The following is a 20,522-nucleotide window of genomic DNA, read 5'->3' as shown; positions in this document are numbered from 1 at the left end:
ACTCCGTGACTCCGGGGGGGGGCTGCACACGTTTTCCCTGGCGTTGGTTAATGCCCAGGACATGACACCAATATTCTCCTTCTGTTTATGATTTGCTTTTTCTGGGAAGGGAGCCAAGGGGAGAAAAAAAAAAACCCATCAATCCCAGGCAACAAATCGAGCCTGCCCAGGGAACGGGAAAGTCTGCGGGCTCGTTTATCTCCCCGCAGAGTAAACAGCAGTGACACTGCTGTAAATGCGAGGGGAGCCAGAGCCAGGCCCCAATTCCCTCTCCTGCACCATTCCGGGTGCTGGGGGGACGCTCCCGGGAAGAGCTGAGAGTGGATTTTTGGGAGACGCCAAACCAGGAACGCTCCTGCCCGCGCCGGGAAGTGCCACCGCTCTGCTGGTGGCCCCGGCGAGGTCGTGTCACCTCCCTGGGCTCCGGCCCAGCTGCCCGTGGCGGGGGCACGGGAGGTTAATCCAGTTATTCAGATTATCCCGAGTTTTAAGAAGCAAAGCCCCGGGGCTGCGGGAATGAGACGATGGCAAAAGGGGCACGAGCGGGCGCGGGGAGCGGAGCCGGAGCCTCTCACAAACCACCGCCCGTGCTTTTGTGCCCCCAAACAGGGGGATTTGGGGGGCTGAATTGCCCCTGGCAGAGAAGGGAGGTCACAAAACTCTGGGGATGCGAAGTGCAGGGCTCAGCCCCTGAGCCGGGGTGGCACAGGGCACCTGCAGCTGCGTGACACACCTGGAATGCACCCCAAAACACTCACTGTGTGTGTTGCACCCCCCAAAACACACACCCTATAACAGCACATCCTATAACACACCCTGTGTGTTCAGCACACCCCAAAACACTCACTGTGTGTGTGCAGCACACCCCAAAACACTGTGTATGCTGCACCCCCTAAAACACACACTGTGTGTGCTGCACCCCCCAAAACACACACCCTATAACAGCACATCCTATAACACACCCTGTGTGTTCAGCACATCCCAAAACACTGTGTATGCTGCACCCCCTAAAACACACACTGTGTGTGCTGCACCCCCCAAAACACCCACCCTATAACAGCACATCCTATAACACACCCTGTGTGTTCAGCACACCCCAAAACACACTGTGTGTGTGCTGCACACCCCAAAACATTCACTGTGTGTGCTGGACACCCCAAAACATTCACTGTGTGTGCTGCACCCCCCAAAACACACACCCTCTAACAGCACACCCTGTAACACACTCTGTGTGTTCAGTGCCCCCTAAAACACACACTGTGTGTGCTGCACTCCCCAAAACACACACCCTATAACAGCACACCCTATAACAGCACACCCTATAACAGCACACCCTATAACGCACCCTGTGTGTTCAGCACACCCCAAAACACTCTCTGTCTGTGCTGGACACCCCAAAATACTTGCTGTGTGTGCTGCACCCCCTAAAACACACACTGTGTGTTCAGTACACCCCAAAACGCACAGTGTGTGTTCAGCACACCCCAAAACACACTGTGTGTGCTGCACCCCCCAAAACACACGTGTACAGCACACCCTATACATCCTGTGTGTTCAGCACACCCCAAAACACTCACTTGTGAGTGCTGGACACCCCAAAACACTCACTGTGAGTGCTGGACACCCCAAAACACTCGCTGTGTGTGCAGCACACCCCATCCAGCCCCACACACCACCGGCCCCACTCCACGTGCAGCAACACCCCCACACCAACCCCTGCTCACCATCACAGCACCGGTGTGTGCCACACACCCGACACGGAACCCCTGGCACATGGGGACCATCCCCGTGCAGGGGTCACCCACCTTGTGACCCCCACACCCTCGGGCAGCTGACACGACTGGCGGGTGCGACACGGGTGACACGTAACCCCGAGCGCAGGACGTGTCCCGTGCACGCCACACACCCGCTGTCACCTCTGGGAGGGGGGCCACAGGGACCCCTGGGCCACCCCCGGAGGGGCTCACAAGGACCCCTGGGACACTCCAAGGGGGGGACAACAGCCCCAGGCAGCCGTCACCGCTCCGACAACCTCCACCGTGTCTCTAGTTCTTGGGATGCGCCAGCGGCTCAGTCCCTCCTCCTCCAGGCACTCTGGCCTCCATCCCGCTCTTCCCGCCATCGGCCCGGCGAGGTTCTGGCGCTGGGGCGTCGCCTCTTCCCTCCCTCTCCCCTCACACGCAGCCGCACGCCTTGGCCGAGAGCTCGTTGACGGTGTAGTAGCGGTTGTAGGCGTCCAGGAAGGACACGTCGTCGTCGTAGGCCAGCGGGCGACAGCAGGGCCTGGCCCTCACCTTCTCCCGGCGGATCCTGCGGCGGCTCCTCATGCTCTTCAGCGACAGGTCGTAGCTGCGCACGGCGGCCTCGCAGGTGCCGCTGCAGTAGCGGAAAAGCACCGTCTCGTCTGACTCGTAGCCCAGGCCCAGCTCGCTGACGCTCACCTCCAGCTCCCGCAGCTCGCAGGGTTTGTGGCGGGCCCGGGCGCGCTTGCGGCGGCTGCCGGCCCGCGGGAAGAGCGGCAGCTCGTGGCCCCCCGAGTTCATGGCCTGGCTGTAGCGCTCCACCAGCGCCGAGACGAGCTGGCGGATCTCGCCCTCGGTGTAGCTCTCCAGCAGGCTGCTGTCTGCAAGGGAAGGGAGAGGGGTTAGAGGGCGGGGGGATACCCCTGGAGGGGTGGGTGTTGGATGGGGGGTGTTGGATGGGGGTTTCCTGGGAGGGGAGGATGACCCCCCCACTGTGGATGGAGGGGGCTTGGGGTGGGTGGATGTTCCGCAGGATGGAGGTGACCTGAGATGGGAGGATCCTCTAGGGATGAGGATCCATCCTTGGATGGAGGTACCTTGGGGTGGGTGGATGTCCCCCAGGATGGAGGTCACCTGAGAAGGGAGGATCCTCTAGGGATGAGGATCTCAGGATCCTCCAGGGTGGAGATCCTTTGGGATGGATGGATGTCCCCCAGGATGGGGGTTTCCTGGGAGGGGACGGTGACCCCCTCCATGGATGGAGGCGCCTTGGGGTGGGTGGATGTCCCTCAGGATGGAGGTCACCCGAGATGGGAGGATCCTCAGAGGATGAGGATCTCAGGATCCTCCAGGGTAGAGGTCCTTTGGGGTGGATGGATGGATGAATGGATGTTCCCTCAGGATGGAGGTTTCCTGGGGTGGGAGGATGACCCCCTGGATGGAGGTTACCTGAGATCACAGAATCCCAGAATCAGCCTGGTTGGAAAAGACCTCTGAGATCATCAAGTCCAACCCTTGATCCAACCCCGCTGTGGTTCCCAGCCCATGGTACTGATGCCACATCCAGTCTCATCCTAAAAACCTCCAGGGATGGTGACTCCACTCCCTCCCTGGGCAGCCCATTCCAATGGCTGAGCACCCTCTCTGGAAAGAAATTCTTCCTAATATCCAACCTAAATCTCCCCTGGCAGAGCTTAAGACCAAGCCCTCTAGTCCTACTGGTGGCTGCCTGGGAGGATCCTCTATGGATGAGAATCTCGGGATCCTCCAGGATGGAGGTCCTTTGGGGTGGATGGATGTCCCCCAGGATGGAGATCCCCTGGGGTGGGAGGATGTCCTTGAAGTTGGGAGGATGCTCCCAGGATGAGGGGCTGTCTGAGATGGCAGGATCCTCCAGGATCTCAGGATGAGGATCTCAGGATTCTCCAGGATGGAGATTCCCTGGGGTGGGTGGACATTCCCTAGGATGGAGCTCCCTTGGGGTGGATGGATGTCCCCCAGGACAGAGATCCTCTGAGATGGGACAACATCCCCCAGGATAAAAGTTCCTTGAGGTGGGAGGACATCCCCCAAGGTGGAAATTCCCTGGGGTTGGGAGGATGACTCCCAGCATGGAGATCCCTCGGGGCAGGTGGATTTGGGGAGAAACACCAACAAATTTCACATCTGAACCATTTCACTCTGGCCTGGGGTGGCCCCCCAAAACCCCAAGACCAGCAGCCAACACACAAACTGTCCCCAATCACTGCTGCCAACACCCACATCCCTTTGTCCCAACCCTAAATCCAGGCTCTAATCCAGCTCAGCTCCGCGGGAGGCGCAGGGAAGGCAGAGGAAAACGCGACTTGACAGCTTGTCATCGATTTCCAAATTTCCACCCCAAAAAAAAAAAAAAAAAAAGCTGTTCCTCTGGTTTTGGAATCCAAACAAACACGTGGAGGTTTCCAACCCCCTCAGGGAGCGGAGGGGGAGCCGCTGCCGGTCCCCTCGCCCTCAGCTCCTGTTTGACATTTTCCATTTGTAAAAAATAGCACGGAAATAATAACAATAATAATAATAAAAAAAAAGAATTTCCCAAAAAAAGCCATTTGGAGCCAAAAAAAAAAAAATTAAAAAAAAAAAAAAGAAGCAGCTTCTCTGCAGCAAGATGAGATGTTTGGGTTCCCCTCCGCACAGAGCTGTTCACACCAAGGTTTGGTGTCCTGTTGCCCCAAAATTAAATCCTGTTTAAGGATCTAAATCCTGGCAAAGGGGATGTTTGGGTGGTGGGGAATAACCCAACGGGGGTTTTGAGGGAAAGCTGTGGGATCGGGGGGGGGCAATGAGCCCGGGATGGGGCTGCAGGAGCTTACACTGGGAGAGCAGAGAGCCGGGGCGTTGCAGGGCCCGTGGGGATCTCCGTGGAGCTGCTGGCAGTGAGGAGGAGGAGGAGGAGGAGGAGGAGGAGGAAGATGCCTGTGAGGAAGACAAGGGGCCGTGTTCCCGGCTTCCGCTGAACATGTCTCTACAAACTAAGATGGACAACATGGAGCTGAGGAGCATCGATGCGATGGCTGCAAACTTCCATACCCTCATCTTAGAGCGAGTCAGGACATTGGAGCTCTGCAAAACAGGCCAAAAAAAAAATCCTTATTATGCGGCCCTCGCCCCCCCACCCCAATTCCCTGTCCCTCCTTCCCCGTGTCCCGTGGGATCACCGGCGTCCCCTCGGCTCCGGTTCCTTCCCCGCCGCCGTCCTGAGGTTGGGCTGGTGTTGGGAGAGGGAAACTGAGGCATGGAGGAGCCCAGGGATGTGTTGGAACACTGGCTGTGGTGGGCAAGGGAGGTCTGGGGGGATGGTGGCAACTGGGGTGAGGTGGCACCAGTGGGGACAAGGGGATGGAAATGGGGAGAAGGGGATGGAAACGGGGACAAGGTGACACCAATGGGGACAATGGGATAGAAATGGGGATGAGGTGGCATCAATGAGGACAAGGGGATGGAAATGGGGACAAGGGGATGGAAATGGGGATAAGGTGGTACCAATGGGGACAAGGTGATGGAAATGGGGAGGAGGGGATGGAAATGGGGACAAGGGGATGGAAATGGGGACAAGGTGGCACCAGTGGGGACAAGGGGATGGAAATGGGGCCAACATGATGGAATTGGGGTCAAGGTAATGGCAATAGGGTCAAGGTGATGGAAATGGGGTCAAGGTGATGGAATTGGGGTCAAGGTGATGGAAACAGGGAGAAGGTCATGGAAATGGGGTCAAGTTGATGGAAATAGGATCAAGGTGATGGCAATAGGGTCAGGGTGCCAGCAACAGAGTTAAGGGATGGAAATGGGGTCAAGGTGATGGAATTGGGGTCAAGGTGATGGAAACAGGTTCAGGGTGGTGGCAATAGGGTCAGGGTGATGGCAATAGGGTCAAGGTGGCACCAGTGCAGACAAGGCAGTGGCAAGGGGCACAGTGTGGCACCAATGGGGACGAGGTGGTGGCCTCATCCAGCCCCTCCCCACCACACACATCCCCTCCCTCCATCCAGGTTTCCTCGCACCGGGGGCCAGTATCACAGTGGGAAGGGACAGGGACAGGCAAACTGATGCCCCCCCAGCCTGTGAGACCTTTTCCACGGGGAAGTTCCCCTGGGAGGAGCCCCCAGCTCCATCTCCCCCTCCTTCACCCTGCTCTGGTGTGGTTTGATGTCCCTGTCCTTCCACCAGCACCAGGAATCCCCTCCTGTCATCCCCTCACCCAGAGGTGCAACCAGAGCCCAGATCCCTCCCCATGGGCAGCACTGACATGGCAGCTCCACCAAAACCAGCCAAAACCATGGAAACCTCAGGAAAAATGACCAGGAGGGGTGGAGCATCCCAGCAGTGGGACTGGGACCCTTGGTCGTGCTGACCACCCAGAGCCACAGCCCAGCAGCTTCCCAAAGCACAAATCCCACCCCAAATCCCTCTGGCGTGTCCCTCAAGGTCAGCTGGGCTCTCCCCTTCCACCATTCCATAATCTCCATCCCGAGCAGGTTGGACCTGGCGGGATTTTCCCACTGATACTGCAGTGGGGGAATGGGACCTGTGCTCCCATCCCTGGGCTCTGAGCCATGAAATCCCATCAAAACCAGGCTCTGGGAAGCAGCACGGACTCCCAGTTGCCTCGTGGCCCCTATTTTTTTTTTTTGTTTCAAACTCCAAATATTTTTCCTTTGCAAATAAAATTTTCCAAAGGGGGTAATTAAAAAAAAAAAAAAAAAAGAGGGAGAGAAGGAAAAAAAAAAAAGGAGAAAGGGAAAAAAACCCCAGCAATCTCAATTTCACAATATTGGTCAAATATAATTTACTGGAGGGGGGGAAATGTTTGTTTTAATTTGGGATTTGGCACGTTTGCTCTTATTTTTGTTGCAGAAAACAAACACCCCCCTCACGGCCACATCCCTCGGTTTTATGGGATGCAGATAATTCCATGTTAACTACCAGGAATCAGATACCCCGTGGGTTATGGGGCAATTGTAGAATCCAGCCAGAGCCTAAATATTTTCAGCTGGGCTATAAACAACGCCAAGATAGGAAAAAGAATAGTTTGGCCATATAAGGAGGAAAGAGGATGGAATCCCAACGGGTCCGAGACACCGCGGTGATAAGCACCGGAGCGGGATGGGAGCTGGGAGAGGCTGGTGGGAGCACTGGGAGCACCAGAGGGGGATGGTGCCAGCCCTGCCTGCTGCTGATTCCCATCCCGTGGAGACAAGGAAGAGTTGGGGTCCTCATCCTGCAGGAGAGTGATGGAGGGTGTTGGAGGATGATGGAGGATGATGGGGGATGTTGGAGGATGATGGAAGATGTTGGAGGGTGATGGAGGATGATGGGGGATGATGGGAGATGATGATGAGGATGGTGGAGGATGATGAAGGATGTTGCAGGATGATGGAGGATGTTGGAGAATGGTGGAGGATGATGGAGGATGATGGAGGATGATGGAGGATGATGGAGGATGTTGGAGGATGTTGGAGGATGATGGAGGGTGATGGAGGGTGATGGAGGATGATGGAGGGTGGTGGAGGATGATGGAGGATGATGGAGGGTGATGGAGGATGATGGAGGATGATGGAGGATGATGGAGGATGATGGAGAGGATGTTGGAGGGTGATGGAGGATGCTGGAATATGATGAGGGATGATGAAGGATGTTGAAGGATGATGGAAGATGGAGGATGATGGAGGATGTTGGAATATGATGGAGAATGATGGAGGATGTTGGAGGATGATGGAGGATGATGGAGGATGTTGGAGGGTGATGGAGGATGATGGAGGATGATGGAGGATGTTGGAGGGTGATGGAGGATGTTGAATGTGTTCACATCTACGTTCATCATCATGATAGGACATAGTGGGAATGGTGATGGGACAAGGGGGAAAAGGCTTCCAACAGGAAAAGGGCAGGGTTAGATGGGATATTGGGAAGGAATTCCTCCCTGGGAGGGTGGGGGAGGCCCTGGCACAGGTTGCCCAGAGAAGCTGTGGTTGCCCCATCCCTGGAAGTGTCCAAGGCCAGGTTGGATGAGCTTGGAGCAACCCAGGATAGTAGAAGGTGTCCCTGTCCATGGCAGGGGTAGAACTGGATGATATTCAAGGTCCTTTCCAACCCAAACCATTCCATGATTCCACGATAATTAGGTGCCTTAAATCCCAGTTTCTCCTTGGCAAACAAGAGCAGGAGCAGGGAACGGGCACTGAGAACTCACCAAACAGTTCCCAGGATTGGGGCTAAAGGGTGAAGGACCAAGAAAACTGCACTTGGTCCTTGGACAGGTGGCAAAACTCAGGGAAACGAAGGATTTGTGAAGGAGCAGCAGCCTCGGGGGAAGGAGAAGGTTTGGGAGGTGGGGAAGGGACCCCATATGGAGTAGGACAGGAGCCGTTGGCTCTCCAGGGGGACAAACAGCTTCCAGCAGCCGGTTTGGGGAATTTTAGGAGGTGAATTCCACGGTGAGCAACCAGCAATGGGGTCACACACAACCCCCTGAGCTCAACCTTCATGGCCTGGGGGTGGGAGGGCTCAGCCCCCTTTGCCCCCTGGGCAGGAAAGGGCTGTGACGGAGCAGAGCCGTGACACTCGATCCGGCCACCTGGGAAGGGGCCTCTGGCCCGTTGCAAGGCCATAAAATTTTAGGAGAGTGGTTTCAGCCTCGCTGCACGTCCCATAAAAAAAAGCCTCCTGTTCCGGCAGCCAGGAATTCTGGCCCCCACCCACTCGCCTGTGACCTTTCGAAAGGCTTTAAAATCCCGGTTCCAACGTGCAAAACAACAACAGCGGAGTCATTCCGGGCTTTGCCGCCGCGTTCCTCTCGCTCTAAAAAGCCCCAGACTGCAAAGCTCAGCCTTGTCCGACCTGGCTTTGGACACTTCCAGGGATGGGGTAGCCACAGCTTCTCTGGGCAACCCATGCCAGGGCCTCACCACCTTCACAGCCAACAATTCCTTCCCAATATCCCACATTATTTTCCCCTCTTTCACTTTGAAGCCATTCCCTGCGTCCTGTCCTTCCATCCCTTGTCCCAAGTCCCTCTCCAGCTCTCCCGGAGTCCCTTTGGGCACTGGAATGTGCTCCAAGGGCTCAGTTACACCACTCGTGATCCACAGGGTGCTTTTGGGCTGAATCCTGGTGTGTTTGGGCACTCACAGCCACATGATCCCAGGGAGGGACCCAGGAATCTTGAGGAAAGGCCAAAGTTTGAGCTCAGCTTTTCTCCTGGAGAACAGCCTGCAAGCTCCCTGTTTTCCTGCCTTGTCCTGATAATCCATGGATGTGATCGTGCCATGCCTGCTGCCAAGAGGGAAACTCAATCCTACAGGAGACCCTTCCTGGCTGGACAGCCCCAAAACCTGCCCTGTTTGGCAGAAGCCACTGAAATCACTCCCTCAGGAACCTCCTGAACCTCCTCTGGCATCACCTGCCCTGCTCTCATCCCTCGCTGCTTCCCAGGCAGAGGAAAACCTGCCCCGTGTCCCAAAGACTTGGAAATCTTAAGGAAAAACAACAAAGCAGCAGCACAGCCAACTCCTACCACTTGGTCTGGGGGGGAGTAGGTGGATATCTGATTCCCAAAACCCTCCACGAGCTCTTCGTGCCTCCCGTCCTTCCGAGGGGGCCAATCCAACGAATCCACCCTCAGGTTTTCCCTCAGGAAACACTTCCAAGGCTCGACCGCTCTCACTGCTCAGCAAAAAACAACCAAATCAGTCGAGTCTCCCTTCCAGGTGGAGTTTCCTTCCTTCCAAGTGTCCAAACTCCCAAGTGTCCGTGTTTCCACTGCCTTTCCCAGATAAATCAAAACCCGGCGACTCCGGCCCCAAGGATATTTTCTGCCCACCAAAACGCAGCACTCGGGGTTCTCCAACACCCCTCACTTTTCCATGCTCTCTCTCTTTCCCATCACTCTCATTCCTCACCCCCATTTCCAATTTTTCAAGCAGACTCCTCCGATTTCTTTCCACCATTCACTGACTCCTCAAACTGAGACGAGGGAGGGGAAGGGGAGCTTTATTCTTTCTCCCTAAATCCTCCTTGCTGCAGGGGGGAAGGAGGAGACGCCAAAACCCTTCAGTGCTGATGCTTCAAAAGCAGGGAACCCAAAAGACATTACACTACAAGTGTGCCATAAATTTTCCGTCGATTCATGTTTCCGGGCATTGATTCATTATTTTCCAAGCTCTCGGCCTCAGCCGTGGCAAGAATGGATGGAGCTGAAGGATTTTTGGCAACACAAAACACTTGGAAAGACCAAGTCCTTGACGGGACATCAGAGAGAGCTTCCACCTGCCACACTCTGTTTATTTGAGTGCCTTACATGGGAGCCAAGCGGGCTTTGAAATCCCGGCTCCCCGTGACTCATCCCGCAGGAATTAAACAATTTCCATCCAGGCTCACGGTGGTGTGGCAGCTCCAGGGGCTGCTGGAAAGCGGCTCCTCCTCCGGCAGCAGTTTTCGGTTCAACGCCTGGTCCTGCTCGGAGGGTGGTGGGATGGTCGAGGAGGGGATGGGGGTGGTGGAGAGGCCACCTGGACAGACCATTCCCAAAACTTCAGGCCATCCCCAAAACTTCCACAGACCTTCCTCAAAACTTCCTAAGAGCTTCCTCAAAACTTTCTCAGAGCTTCCTCAAAACTTCCACAGACCTTCCCCAAAACTGACTCGGACCTTCTCCAAAACTTCCACAGACCATCCTCAAAACTTCCTCAGACCTTCCCCAGAAGTGCCTCAGGCCTTCCCCAAAACTTACTCAGACCTTCCTCAAAACTTCCTCAGAGCTTCCTCAAAACTTCCTCAGAGCTTCCTCAAAACTTCCACAGACCTTCCCCAAAATTGCCTCAGACCTTCCCCAAAACTTCCACAGACCTTCCTCAAGAATCCCTTAGGACCTTCCCCAAAACTTCCTCATTCTTTACCCAAAATTGCCTCAGACCTTCCCCTGAAACTAATCACGAGCTCCTAACATTATTTTTTTGGAATGGAACCCCTCCAACACTCCCAGCCAGGACGGATGTTGCACTGGGAATACCAGAGCTGCAGTGAGAAGGTCGGTGCCCCAACTCCAAACCAGCCCCCAGATGCCCAAAGTAGCCCCAAAATGCCCAAACTGGCGAGAGAACAGGGAGTGTTGGGAGCAAAAAAAGGCCCCGAACCCTGATCTGAGCTGCCCTGTTGGCTTTTCCTCTTCCAACAGTGAGTGAGTGCATGAGGAGGGAAAAAGCCCCATGATCCCAACTCCAGCTCCACTCCAGACAGGGAGCCTCAACCCCTGGGAAAGGAGCACAGGGCAGGAAAATCCCCACCTGTGCCAGGGCCAAGGGGCACCTTGAGCCACCCCTGCGTGGCAGGGACACCCTCCTGCCCCCCGAGCCGGGCCGGTTTGCACGGGCACGAGCCGAACTCACCGGGATGGAAAACCCACCACCAGCGCCCCCAGCCCGGACACCCCACAGCCACAACCCACTTGCCTCTCCCCACACCCCCCGGAGCTCCACTCAGCCCTGTTTGGGGGCTGGATTTCTCCGAGGAATCCTCCAGACGGCCACGGGGATGGTCTGACCCCTCTCACCCTCTCCCGTCCCTCCCCCGGGATTCCCATTCCCATTCCCACCATTCGGCGCGTGCCCCGGGCTGTGGGGAGGCCCCTGTCCCAGCAGGATTCATCCGTGCCCTGGAAAGCGGCAGCAGAGCCTTTGATTCCTTTCCTGGAGGTCTCACCTGGGCTTTCCTGTCATTAATTACCGGGATACGCAGCGGGCGCCCGGCGGGGGAGGGAATCCCGCTGGATGCGGAGCCAAGCGCGGTGATTTCTGCTCCCCTGGCACCAGTTTGGGACCAGTTCAGCCCCAGCTGGGCTTAGCCCATCCCTGCAAGGGCAAATAATGATGCTGCTTCCCCTCCATCCTCACTTTCCCGTGGTTTCCCCCCCCTCCCCACTCCGTCACTCTCTCCGGGACACGCCGGAGGCAGAAACGCAGCTGAAATTTAAATCAGCGTTAAAGAAAAGCCCGGTTTGATGCAGTACAACCCACTGCAGGGCTCACCCAGCCCGGCTTGGGGACATCCTGGGGACACCTGGCCGAGCCCTGCACCCCCAGCCCCCCTGACCCTCCAGCTGTGAGAGAAAAGCCTTGAAAACAGCACATTTTGGGGAGGGGGGATATTCATTCTTCTTCCAGCTGAAAGCAGCAAAATATTTAAAAATCCTCTCTGGGTGGAGGTGGGTGGTGTGAGATCCGAGGTCGTGGTCTCTGCTGGTGGTCCCCAAATTTTGGTCCCCGAATTGTGGTCTCTGGGTGGGGGGGGATGAGGTGGCTCCGTGTCCCCACCGACCCTGACAAGGTGTGACAAGGTGTGACAGCTCCACCAAGGTCACCTCGGCTGCAGCAACCCAAAAACCTCCCTAAGCCGATTCCATCAGGTCTAAGCAGCAGCAGGAGCAGCCCTTTATGGGAAGAAGGTGAGTAATTAGAGATTAATTGATATCAAAATGATTCAAGGCGGGAGCAGAGAGTGGGAATTAACACCAGGACAGGGAACAAGGTGGGAACACCCTGCAAGAAACCCCCCCCTGCAGACAGATCCCATTTGCTGGTGGGCCTGGAAAATAAAAATACGTGGCTCGGGATCCCTCCCAAGCCAGGCTGGTTTATGGAGACGTGCAGGAAATCAGGGATAACACCAGCCAAAGACCCCCCACCCACTGCCAGGTGCCCCTGGGTGCTGCTGTGTTGTCCTTCTCCACCCCCCGGGGATGTTTCACCAGCCCAGATTTTCCCTCTCGTGCCAAAACCCAAACTCTGAACGTCAATTATTTTTGCATCCGACCCCCCCCCCGTGCTAAATAACCTCCTGATGCCAAAAAGGGGCGGTTTGTCAGAGGAAACTAATTACTGGGGCTTGTTTGAACAATCCCAGTGCCTGGGGAAAGAGGGTTAAAAGCTCAAATTTTGGCAGCGGGACGGAGCCCAGGCCCCAGATGTGCTTTGCTCTGGGCCCCCCTTTCGACACCGCTGGTATCTGGGGGGCAAAAACTCCCGTTTTCCCAAGAAAGGAAAAGCCCTTGGTGGGATCCAGGAGGGGAAGACAAGGCAGAGGCAGCAGGGGAAGAGGGTTGGGAGAACAGTATCAACCCCACACTGTGGCTGTGGCCGCTTGCCCCTTCCCTGATTTGTGGGGTTTTCCATCTTTGCGGTGTCACAACACGCTCCAGCCCCCCCCAAAATCCCCATTTTCCACTGTGCCACAGCATTCCTCAGTTCCCCCTTTGGAAGAACACCCCAGGAGCAGGGTCACTGTGCCATAACATTCCTCAGTTTCCCCTTTGGAAAAACACCCCGGGAGCACAGTTGAGCTTGAAGGACTTCCATGTATTAATTCCAGGGTTCCACCTCTCCTTTTCCACATGTCCCAAGTGTGCTGGCACGATCCCTTCAGGGATAATTCCCATTTTCACCCCTAGAGAAGCAGATCCCACCCTAATCCAACATTCCCGCTGGCAGGACGGGGTGAGCCAGGCAGGAGCCGTGCCAGGGGTGGGATGGGGGAGTTCCAGCCCCCGGGTGCTCCCTGAGGGATGAGCATCCATCCACATCCCACAACACCATCCCGAGCAAGAAGCACAGGTGATGCCCAGCACTGGGAATTCCCTCCTCTCCTCCCCGTGGATACCAGATTCCTTGTGGCACGGAAGGAGCCGGCTTGTCCAGGCTCCCGCCGGGGATTACGGAGCTTTGCCGAGGGCAGAGAGACCCGAGCGAGGTTTGCAAATCCAATTTGCACTAAACCCCTTCCAGCGGGTTTGGGACGGAGCACAGGCTGAGATCCCATTAGCGTTTACTGTCCCACTCCAGCGGCAACTGCCAACATATTGAACCACTTAGAGCCGCTCCACAGCCAGCAAGGGAGGAATTCCTCCCGGGACAGCAACAGGGAATGGGGATTTTAGGTGGGGGGAGCTCAAAATTTGGGATAAAAGAGGGCTGGTGGTGATGGGATGGACCTTCACACATCGACACAGCAGCATCGTGTCCCCCGAGCTTTCCTGTCACTGCAGGGAAAAACAGCTGGGGTGGCTCAGGGATGAGAGGTTTTCCACAGGGAAGAGTCACAGGGGTTCCAAAAAAGCTGAGTTTCCCCTCTGATCCCACCCAGGGAGAGCTGTGGCCACACTGCCCTCCTCGCCCAGCTGCAGCCTCCCACGAGTCCGGTTCAGATCTGTGGGTAAAGGTTGGGATCATTTCTCCTGCCCTGTGCTGCCATAAAGAACATCACAGTGGGAATGCAGCCACCTCAAGGCCAGGCTGGACGGGGCTTGGAGCAACCTGGCCTAGTGGAAGGTGTCCCTGCCTGTGGCAGGGGGCAGAATGAGATGATCTTTAAGGTCCTTTCCGACCCAAACCGTTCCCTGATTCCACCATCTGCTCCTGGAGACAGGTGGGGCCAGACCCCCCCCTCTCCTGCCCATCCATCCTCCCTGGGAAGATCCCACCCCGAGCGACGCTTTGCCAGGGCACAGCCCGAGCTGTCCACGCTCTGAGGGCTCCCACCACCCAAATCCCGGCTGGATCCTTCCATCCTCTCCTTTTCCCACCCAAAACCACCCTTGGGTACCAAACAGGAGGGTTGTTCCCCCGGTTGAAGGGATGCCCAGCCCAGCTGGGCTCTGCCAGGGCCGCCCAGAGCGTCCTCCCGCCGCGCGCCGCTGGCACCGTCCCTGCCAGACGGCTCCGTGGAGCTGCTAAGCCTCAAAAATGTGCTTTTAATAAGCCAACACCACTTAATGAAGAGAGGCAGAGGCTGCCCTGTTAAATCAGAGGGAAGTCCTTCCTCCGAGACACCCTGGAAGGATGGGGTGGGTGGCCCTGGCTGGGTTGTGGCGCCTGCTGGAGGGATGAAGGTGCTTTGGTTCCCATCCAAGGTTTTGGCTGGATTTAGTCCCTGCTCCTCCCGTGTTACACAAGGGCACAGCGTTGCTGCCTGCTGTGGGGAAGGCAGCCGAGAGGGAAAAATCCAGGGAAAACCAAAAATCCACTCCAGCACCTTGCTGGGATCATCCCCTGCCTGTTATTCCCAGCAGAGCTGCTCGGGGACACTGGGATGGACCCCACAAGGGTTTGGGATTTTGGCTTGCTCTGCTCAGAGACAACAACCACTGGGATGGACCCCACAAGGGTTTGGGATTTTGGCTTGCTGACCCTGCTCTGCTCAGGGACAACAACCACTGGGATGGATCCCACAGGGATCTGGAATTTTGACCCTGCTCTGCCTTGGGAGCTCAGCACGAGGCTGCCTGGGGTGCCAGGTCTGAGGGCTCTGCCATCACCAAGTCCCACGGCCCTGGTGTTTTATAGGGGAAGGTCAGGGAGCGACAAGAGCCAGCAATAAATACACCCCGAGCTGCCAGGCAGCTCTTCAGCCAAAACCAACATTATTAAAGGCAAAAAGGCCCCCAGAAGCTGCACAGAAGCCCCCGGGCTGGGCAGCTCTGCATCACCAGCGAGGCCCAGAGAGTGCAACGATGGAGCAAAGTCGGTTCCCACCCCCAGGACCTGACCAAAAGCTGATGCCCAGCTGCCCCTGGAGCTGCCATGGCCTGCAGGCAGCCCTGCCCAGCCCCCAGGGGCCCCCAAGGATGGGTGTTTTCTCTCTCCAACCCTAAATCCCAGCCTATTTCCTTGCTTTGAAAATTCGTGTTCACTTGGCTCCTTCAGGGCCATGTTTTTCTGCCTGGGAAGGATTAGGGCTGGGTTTACAACCACCTCACGCCTAAAATAAGCCAAGATGAAACTGGGGGGGGGTCTCCCTAAAGCCTGGAGCTCCATAACCAGGACTCTGCTCATGAATTATCTCCATTCCCAGCGCCCAGGATGGGATTCACCACCCCGTCCCAAGCACCACACAGCCAGGTCCCTCCTCTGCAAAAAAAAAAAAAAAAAAAAAAAAAAAGAGCTGCTGAACGGGAGAAAAACGCGACTCCTGCTTCGGATTATTGCAGCCTGGGAGCGATGCTAAAGGAGGAACTTCCCCCTCCCGGGATATCCCCTGCTGCGGGAATGCCGACCCCTCGGAGCGCTGCGAGAGCCGGGCGGGGCTGCCCTGCCTCCCTCCCGGCAGCCAAATCGACACCGGGCTTGGACGAAGTTCAAAGGAAGGGGAAAACAGATGAAATGCGGTCGCAGCAGAACGAAAAGCCCTTCGGAAGGGCGGCGTTGATGAGAGTGGCATCGCCCGCGAGGGGCTGACACGGCGCTGACACGGCCCCGGAACGGCGGCGGGAGGAGGAAACGCTTCGGGGAACAACGCGGCGGCGAAGAGATTGTTTCAATTTAGGCTCTGGGATGCTGAGCCACAAAGTGAGCCCCTCTCGGGTTTCGTGAGGAAGAAGAGACGGGAATGAAGCTGCTTCTGGCATTTCCCTTTCCCAGGGCGAGCGCGGAGGGGGGGCGGCTTCGTTCCGAGGCATCCCGGGATGCTCCTTCGCACGAGAGCATCCCCACACCGCCCCCGGCACGGGAGGGGGAGAGTTCGGGATTCTGCTCATCTCCTTCAAGTTTAATGGGGAAAGACTCCTCCAAACTGGCCAAATCCCAGAAAAAAAGCTGGCTCGGGTGGGGTTTCTCCAGCTCAACCAGGTAATAATGGTGGAGCTGGAGCAGACGACTCACCTTGACCGAGGGACTGGAGCATCCCATGGACCACCCCGGGTGTGGTGGGAGCAGAGGGGGTGGGTGGTACCCAGGTCCTCACCCCCTTCCCAGTCATCCTGAGCCCCGGGAGCTTCCGGGGCGGGACCACATGGTGCTGCCCAAGCTGGGCTTTGCAAGGGTCCTGGAAGCAGAGCTGTGCACATGTGCTTTGACTTAGACCAGGGAGAGAAAAAAAAACCCACACCAGTAAAGCCCACACCTGTGATGGGCACCCACGCAGGGTCCCAAGACCCTCCCTCCCCTTGGTATCTCCCTCTATCCGAGGCTCAGCCCCTCTGGGGACACCGACAGGGAACCGTGGGCTCCTTGTGCCCCCCAAACCCACCCCTGGGAGGGCACAGCCTGGCTCAGCACGGCACAGGATGAGGCTCTCTTGGGAAGAACACAGGGCTCTCCGTGTGCTGAGTGCCACCACAGCAGCCTGTGCCGGGCTGGGGACAGCCAAGGTGACACCTGCTCTGGCCACACGACCTGTAGGGCGGCTTTTAGGGCACCTCGACCTCAAAAAGGGGATGTTGCCGATCTTAGACCCATCCTTGTAGTCCCCTAAAGGTACAAATCAACCCCACGGCCGTGGAAGAGCCGCCCAACGGAGCCCCAGGAGGGAGATGGCCAAGAGTGATGTGATTCATGGCTGTGCCGTGGGAGGGCACCCAGTGCCACCACAGCCAGGCCCACGCAGTGCCCAGCACCACCCCCCCCAGCGCCAGGGCCTGGGTGTCCCCCCGGCCGTGCCACAGCAAACCCGACCAGCTCCCGTTATTTCCAGCCCAGACACGAGGCCTGGAAGGTGCTGGGCTCTCCCCTCGCGAATCCCAGAGGAGCCTGGCCCTGGTGCCACATCTTGCTGCCAAAGAGCCGCAGCCACTCACGGGCTGATGGCAGAGGAGGAGGGGACAGCTCGGCATTCCCGGGGTGCCGGGATGCGCCACACCCCCTCCGCGCCTTCCTCCGGGCAGGACACGGGCTGGACCGGGGCTGAGCGAGCTCTCCGAGATCCAGCGCTGCTGAAAAAACTCGGGATGTAGCACCAGGAAAGTCTAATTCTCGCCCCCAGAGCAGTCCCGGAGCTGCCGGGGATGGAGGCGCAGGACGAGCCCGGAGCCTGTGGCCGGCGTGGTGACACCAAGGACACTCACAGCGGGGCACTGCACGGCACGGATCGAACCCGGGGTGCAGCATCGCCAGCTCGGCTCTGCAGCCCGGAGTCAGCGCCGCAGCGGGGAGATTTGGGTCTGAACCAAAGGTTAAACCCCAAACCCAGGCGCTCACACCTCCTAAAATTTGGCACAGAGACGCCCCTTTTCCCTGCTTGATTCCTCTGCCCTGTGCCAGCCGCCAGCTCGGCTGCCTCTGCCATTAAATCCAGAAGCACACACGACCACGAGAAGCTGGATTTGGGATCCACTGACGATCCTGGCTTTAGATCTGGGATCTCAGCACACATCCAGGACTTACACGCCTCTTCCAACAGCCGCCAACCCCTTCCCCTGCTGGGATAAACCGTGCCCTTGACCCAGCGCCTAATTGCGGATCGGCTCCCGAAGCAACGATGGGATTTAAATCAGGGCCGGCTACAAGCTACCATATATGTGCAATAAAGACACCCGAGGTCTGGGTTGTTTTGTTAAAGCCGCAGCGAGAGGGGGAAATTCCCTCCCTCGAGGATGGGGGGATATTCACCCCCCAGCCCCAGCCGAGCTCTGGAGACGGTCACCGCTGCGGCGCGGCCGGAGCTGGGGGAAGGTGACGGCGTTGGAGATGCCGGCTGGCGATCCTTCCGTTCCTTAAACTAATATTTAGACAGGACCCATCTCCCCCCTCCTGCGAGCGCTCCGCGCCCGGAGCCGTCCCGCGCCGTGTTTGTGTTCCTGCGTGGCGGGACGGGCTCCAAGTATGAAGCAAAGTCCTGCGGCCGCCGCTCAGGCCGCCCCGACCCCGGCAGGGTGGCGGGGACCGGGGCCGGGCTCCCCCCGCTCCCTCCATCCCCCCGAAGGACCCGGCTCTGCCCCGCTCGGCAGTGGCATCCCCGACCCGCCGGCTGCGGGCGGGAGGGGAAAATGACCAGCGGCGCTGAGAGCGGGCAAAGAGGCTCCGCCGGGACCCCCGGGGCCGCCCCCGGGGCCGCCCCCGGTCCCGCAGCGGCGGTGCGGGGCAGGAGCGTCCCGGGCGCGGGGCAGGTGCCCCGGGGCCGCCGCTCCCGAGCCGGGGCCGCTTACCTGGACGCCGGGCCGGTGGCAGCGCTCAGCGGCGGCTCCGAGCCGGGCCCGGGGCACGCTTGGGGCCGGGGGTCGCCATGGGCGAGCGGCGGAGGAGCGGCGCGGGTCTGGCACGGCTCGGCTCGGCTCGGCTGGAGCGCGGCGGGGGGGACTCGGCCACCGCCTCCTCCCCGCGCCGGGAGGCGGGTTTGGAGCCGGCCGGTTCCCCCGCCCCGCCCGGTGCCGGTGCCGCTGCCGCCCGAGCCCCGCAGCCGAGCGAGTCCGCGGCTCCCCCGGAGGAGGCACCGGCTGCTTCTCGCAGCGGAGCCGACGGGGCCGCCCGGCCCCGCCCCGGTCCCTCCCGGTGCCGCCCCGGTCCCTCCCGGTGCCGGTCCCGCCCCGCCCGAGCGCAGCCAGACGTCCCGGTGCTGCCCCGGAGCCTCGGTGCTGCCCCCCCGGCATCGCCCCGTTCCGCCGGTTTCCCACCTTTGGACCCCCCCGGTGCTGCCCCTGGACCTGGGGCAGCGAGCAGCCCGGCCCCGGTGCCCAAATCTCCCGTGGCAGCGGTGCCCAACTCCCCTGGCCATGGGCACATCCCTCCCAGTGGTGGTACCAACGCCCCCGGCCGGGGGCACATCCCTTCCATGGTGATTGGGGGCATCATTGAAGCCCCCCCTCGAGCCGGGCTGGGCAGGGGTTGTCAGCGGTTTTCTGGCACAGCCGTCTCTTGTTTCCCACCGGGGCTTTCCCCACGCCGGTTTTGCAGGCTGAGGACGCCCCCGGAGCACGGTGGGATCACCACTGGGCATGGGACAGGCTGGAGAAGGGTGGAAGCTGGGCCAGGCTGGTGGACACGTGGAATGAGCTGTCTGAAGATGAGGGGTGCTCCTGCACTTTCTGTGTGAGAACCAAATTGTTCGATTTGATTCATGGAATCACAGAATCATTGAGTTCGGAAAAGCCCTCACAGACCATTGACTCCCAGCTGTTCCCCCAGCACTGCCAAGGCCACCACTAACCCACGTCCCCAAGTGCCACATCTACACAGCCTTTAAATCCCCCTGCCCTGGGCAGCCTGTGCCAGGGCTGGACAACCCTTTCGGTGAAGAAATGCTCTTTAAGGTCCCTTCCAACTCAAACCTTTCCAGGATTCCATGAGAAATGCTGAGGAGGTCCCAGGAGGCTCCTGGAGCTGCTGATCCCGCAGCATCTCCCGTGGCCACGCCACGTCTGCCTTGGCTGTGGCTCCTCTCCACACCCTCCCACCCAAGCACAGCTTTGCCCTCTTGGAAAGCAGGAAGGTTGCTCTGCAATGTGAGTGGTGGAGATGCTGAAGAGACCCCAGAAAGAGGCAAATCTGGCTTTGGGAGGGGTGTAGGTGCCCCTTTGAAAGAAGCCAGGCCGGGACAGACCTGCTCAGGCACATTCCCAGAGGCTGCTCCTGGTGCAGCATGTCCAGGGAATCAATGGCTGTAGGAAAGGGAGGGATTGGAGTTTAGAGAGGAGAGACTTAGTGCTCCCTTAATGACTGGCTCATTCCTTCTCCCATCTTCCCAGTGTTTGTTTTTGCAAGTATTAATACGCTGGGACTGTTTTCTTTAGCACACGTCGGGCCCGGAGGGGTTCACTGGGGGGTCTGGGATCTGGATGACCTTGGCCCATGGGCAGACCTTTCCAGGAGTGCTCTAGGGAGCCTGGCCCATGGTTGCTCTGGGTCCCCACGGCCCTGGCAGGAGCTGCAGAGGTGACCCTGCCACAGAGACCCCCAGGGTGCTGCTGGTGGGACGGGCAGGGTGGGCAGCAGCGCCGGGTGCGAGGTCTCTCCTCTCCGACAGGTTCACCTGGACACATCTTGG

At 58.3% G+C, this 20,522-nt stretch overlaps 1 protein-coding gene across 2 annotated transcripts; it reads right to left on the bottom strand.

Moving 5' to 3' along the window:
- Positions 1–2,156: 2,156 nt before the first annotated feature.
- On the bottom strand, positions 2,157–18,764 carry NRTN (neurturin). 2 transcript variants are annotated; one of them, XM_032712110.1, is made up of 3 exons: positions 18,688–18,764; positions 4,595–4,844; positions 2,157–2,623 (listed from the first exon to the last, which is right to left on the bottom strand). In XM_032712110.1, exons 2-3 carry the CDS (start codon positions 4,815–4,817, stop codon positions 2,175–2,177), a joined length of 672 nt encoding a protein of 223 aa, XP_032568001.1. In that variant the 5' UTR covers positions 4,818–4,844; positions 18,688–18,764; the 3' UTR covers positions 2,157–2,174. The 2 variants fall into 2 exon arrangements, with proteins under 2 accessions (XP_032568001.1, XP_032568002.1); XM_032712111.1 differs by lacking the exon at positions 18,688–18,764 and adding an exon at positions 11,478–11,574.
- Between the last annotated feature and the right edge of the window lie 1,758 nt (positions 18,765–20,522).

Source organism: Chiroxiphia lanceolata, chromosome 27 (assembly GCF_009829145.1).
Source record: "Chiroxiphia lanceolata isolate bChiLan1 chromosome 27, bChiLan1.pri, whole genome shotgun sequence".
NCBI classification, from domain to species: Eukaryota; Metazoa; Chordata; class Aves; order Passeriformes; family Pipridae; genus Chiroxiphia; species Chiroxiphia lanceolata.
The sequence above is the reverse complement of the archived record's forward strand: the minus strand, read 5'-3'. Positions and strand labels throughout refer to the sequence as shown.

Coding starts and splice junctions, on each gene's coding strand:
- NRTN (XM_032712110.1), bottom strand. CDS start 4,817: ATGAGGGTATGGAAGTTTGCAGCCATCGCATCGATGCTCCTCAGCTCC. Junction 2,624..4,594: donor CGGCTCTCTGCTCTCCCAGT/GTAAGCTCCTGC, acceptor CTTCCCTTGCAG/ACAGCAGCCTGCTGGAGAGC.